This window comes from Oryctolagus cuniculus, chromosome 1 (genome assembly GCF_051225735.1).
Source record: "Oryctolagus cuniculus isolate XC-2025 breed Fujian yellow rabbit chromosome 1, ASM5122573v1, whole genome shotgun sequence".
Taxonomy (NCBI): Eukaryota; Metazoa; Chordata; class Mammalia; order Lagomorpha; family Leporidae; genus Oryctolagus; species Oryctolagus cuniculus.
Window position 1 is genome coordinate 237465311 of NC_142867.1, and position 3636 is coordinate 237468946.

General features: G+C 73.7%; 1 protein-coding gene across 1 annotated transcript; it reads right to left on the reverse strand.

Moving 5' to 3' along the window:
• Window positions 1-216: 216 nt before the first annotated feature.
• On the reverse strand, window positions 217-3123 carry LOC138846786 (odorant-binding protein 2b-like). The gene is made up of 7 exons (XM_070063490.2): window positions 2994-3123; window positions 2404-2537; window positions 2131-2201; window positions 1511-1621; window positions 1250-1351; window positions 612-638; window positions 217-355 (listed from the first exon to the last, which is right to left on the reverse strand). The coding sequence occupies exons 1-6, from the start codon at window positions 3081-3083 to the stop codon at window positions 613-615; spliced, it is 534 nt and encodes a 177-aa protein (XP_069919591.2). The 5' UTR covers window positions 3084-3123; the 3' UTR covers window positions 217-355; window position 612.
• Between the last annotated feature and the right edge of the window lie 513 nt (window positions 3124-3636).

The window sequence follows — 3636 nt, forward strand, 5'->3', positions numbered from 1 at the left end:
GCCCAACCCTGCCCCCTCCTTGCCCTCCCCCAGGGCCCTGCCCCGTCCCCCGCTGAGCCCAGGGCACGGGGGGCCGTGGCTGGGCAGGCGCACCCTGTGCACCTCACAGGTCCCTACAGGCCTGGGGACCCTCGGCCCTTGCTGGTTCCAAGGTCGCCGACTCCCCCACGCCCACCCCGGCCATTCACAACGAGGCAGAGCCGGAGCCTTGTCTGCGTCTCTTTATTGGAGTGGGGGTGGGTGGGGGGCAGGGAGCAGCCGGGGTCCAGGCGGCGGGCGGGGGGTCCACGCGGGCTCCGGCTCTGAAGCTGCGCACCTGGCGACTGCAGGGCAGGGCAGGAGCCGGGGCCGGGGCCTGGTGGCGGCACAGGGGCAGGCGTCCGGGCAGAGCCTCGCGCCAGGCACACCCGCAGGGCAGCGGCCTCGCCCGGGCGGGGGACACCAGGGTGCAGGGGCCGGCGGTGCTGGGCTGACACGGGGGCCCCCACCCAGGGCAGAGCTACCGCAAAGGGCGCCCTGAAGGCCCCGGGACCCGACCTCGGGCAGACCCTGGAGGGGTCGGGGGTCAGGCTGAGGCCGAGAGATGGGCGCTGGGCCTCCGGATCACTCACCCTAGCTGCTGGCCGGGACGCAGCGTTCTGTGGGGGCAGGGAAGCCCGTGAGGAGGCGCCCGGGACACGGGCCCAGCCCCCGCACGGCCAGCCCTGCCGCGGGGCAGTGACCCAGGGGCCCAGAGGGGACACGGGAGACACGGGGGGCCCAGAGGGGACACGGGAGACGCGGGGGGGCCCAGAGGGGACACGGGAGACGCGGGGGGGCCCAGAGGGGACACGGGAGATACGGGGGAGGCCCAGAGGGGACACGGGAGACGCGGGGGGGGGCAGAGGGGACACGGGAGATGCGGGGGAGGCCCAGAGGGGACACGGGAGATGCGGGGGGGCCCAGCCCTGACACGGGAGACGGGGGGGCCAGCTCTGACACGGGAGACGGGGGGGCCAGCTCTGACACGGGAGACACGGAGGAGCCCAGAGGGGACACGGGAGACGGGGGGGCCAGCTCTGACACGGGAGACACGGAGGAGCCCAGAGGGGACACGGGAGACGGGGGGGCCAGCTCTGACACGGGAGACACGGAGGAGCCCAGAGGGGACACGGGAGACGGGGGGGGGCAGCTCTGACACGGGAGACGGGGGGGGCAGAGGGGACAGGGGAGACGTGGGGGGGGACACGGGAGACGGGGGGGTGCTCACCCTCCTGCTCGGGGGTGAGCATGTGCTCCTGCAGGAACCCCTTGCGCTGTGCGAATTCCTTAAACTCCTCCAGGGCCTCCGGGCTGGGGTCGGGGTTCCTGCCTGCAGGTGAGGTGGCCTGGTGAGCAGGGAGGGCCCTCCCCCGCCGCTCCCCCGCCCCTCCCCTGCTCCGCTCTGCGGGGCTGGGAGACCCGGTGCCCTCAGCCCTCCCCGGGGCTCCTCGGGCCCTGGCCCCGGGGGTGCGGCGGGCCCCGCCCTCACCCATGAGCTTTGCCATGCGGAGCGTCCTCCCCTGCTGCTGGTGCTCGCAGTAGAAGGTGTGGTGGCCGCTGGCGGGCAGCCGCTCCACCCACACTCGCTTCGTGCCTCCCACTGCCGGGACACGGGGAAGCGGCTCTGCCGTGCCGTCCGTCACAGGGAGAGCACTCGAGCCACGTACGAACACCGGGCCGCGCGGGGCCGCCCAGGAGCCCAGCCACCCCGGGCCCGCAGTGCTGCCCCCCGCAGCTGCACCTGCCGGCTTCCCGCACCCTGACCAGGATGTCCCCACAGCGAGGGCTGTGGGAGGAGGGCGGGCACAGCCCCAGAGGCCCGCTGAGGACAGGCCGGTCACCCGCAGAAGGGCAGCCCCCGGGCCCTCCCGCACATGACGACAGGCCGGTCACCCGCAGAAGGGTGGCCCCCGGGCTCTCCTGCACGTGGGGACAGGCCGGTCACCCGCAGAAGGGCGGCCCCGGGCTCTCCCGCACGTGGGGACAGGCCGGTCACCCGCAGAAGGGCGGCCCCCGGGCCCTCCCCGCACGTGGGGACAGGCCGGTCACCCGCAGAGGGGCGGCCCCGGGCTCTCCCGCACGTGGGGCTGGGGTGCAGCGGGGACCTACGGGCCGTGTACTCCCCGGGCCGCTCGGTCTTCTGCAGCACGAAGGTTTTCTTGTGGCACTGCCCCTTTTTCCTGGAAGACGGGGGCCGGCGTGAGCGCCCTCCCCGGCTGGGGGACCCCGACAGTCCCGTGAGCGCCCTCCCCGGCCGGGGGACCCCGACAGTCCCGTGAGCGCCCTCCCCGGCCGGGGGACCCCGACAGTCCCGTGAGCGCCCTCCCCGGCCGGGGGACCCCGACAGTTCTGCCCCCGCTGCTGTGGGGGAGGGGCACTCACTGGAAGGTGATGGTGGCCTCCAGGCTCCCGTCTCCCAGGGCCGTCACCGTCATGGGGAACACCTTTCTGGGCCTCTTCCCCTCGGGCAGGGCCTTGTCGGCCACCATGGCCTTCGTGTACCAGGTCCCTGTGATCTGCAGCAGGCCCAGGCGTGAGCGATCCCCCCCAGACGCCGCCGGCCCAGCCACAGCTCCCGCCGTCTGCGCCCCACACTCGAGAGGGCGCGCCCAGCACTGGGGCTCCCGGCCCTGGCGGGGTCTGAGGGCTTTTGCCGCCCGTGGAACCGTCCCCTGCAGGTCGAGGCCCCAGCACTGGGCACCCCCCGCTGCAGAGGCCGTGGGGGTCTGGCTGCAACTTCAACAGGACCCGAGGGAAGCCTGCACCTGCCCCAGCCCTGCCCCAGCCCCACCCCAGCCCTGCCTCACTCAGCCCTGCCCCAGCCCTGCCTCACTCAGCCCCACCCCAGCCCTGCCCCAGCCCAGAGGGAGAATTCCCCGGTCTCCGGCCACCCCAGTGGGTCCTACAGGGCAGCGCCCCAGACCGGCCATGGCGGGCTTTCCCCTGCAGCACCCCCACCGGCCCAGCCTCACATCCTCCTCCCCCTGGAAGAGGGTCAGGGGGTCCTGGGCCTGCAGGGCAGCGAGCAGCCCCAGGGCGACGGCCAGTGCCAGGGTCTTCATCTCTGTGGCTCCGTGCGGGACACCAGGCTGTGCCGGCTCCTCTGGCGCACCCTTTATACCCCCTTGGCCGGTGCTGTGGGCACTGCGCCCCGGCCACACCGCAGCGCCACGTCCACCCGGAAGGTGCGGCGCTGTTATTGTTGGGCTCTGATGAATAGCAATGAATGGCACCGGGGAACAAAGACACAGGGGCCGTCCAGTGTTGGCACCACCAAGGGCCCGGCTCTAGGCCAGCCCACCCGGATGCACCTGCCGGCCCTCGGAGCCCCGGGCAGGGGTGGGGGCCGGCTTCCTGGGCTGGGGTGGGGAAGAGTTCTCCTGCCAACCTCCTGCTGACCAGGAGGGGCCCAGCTCCCTAGAGCCCCACCCTCCCTGGCCAGGGAGCCCCCCAGCACTGCTGGTCCCCAACTGGGGCCTGGTGCCCGTGGAAGGGGCACTGTTTACAGCTCAGAACAGGTGAAATCCGCGTCCTCGGAGCCCCTGCCCAGGCCACGCGGGGGCAGCGTCACCTCCTGACCCCGCCCCAGCCACTCCCAGGCCAGCAGTGCTGCCC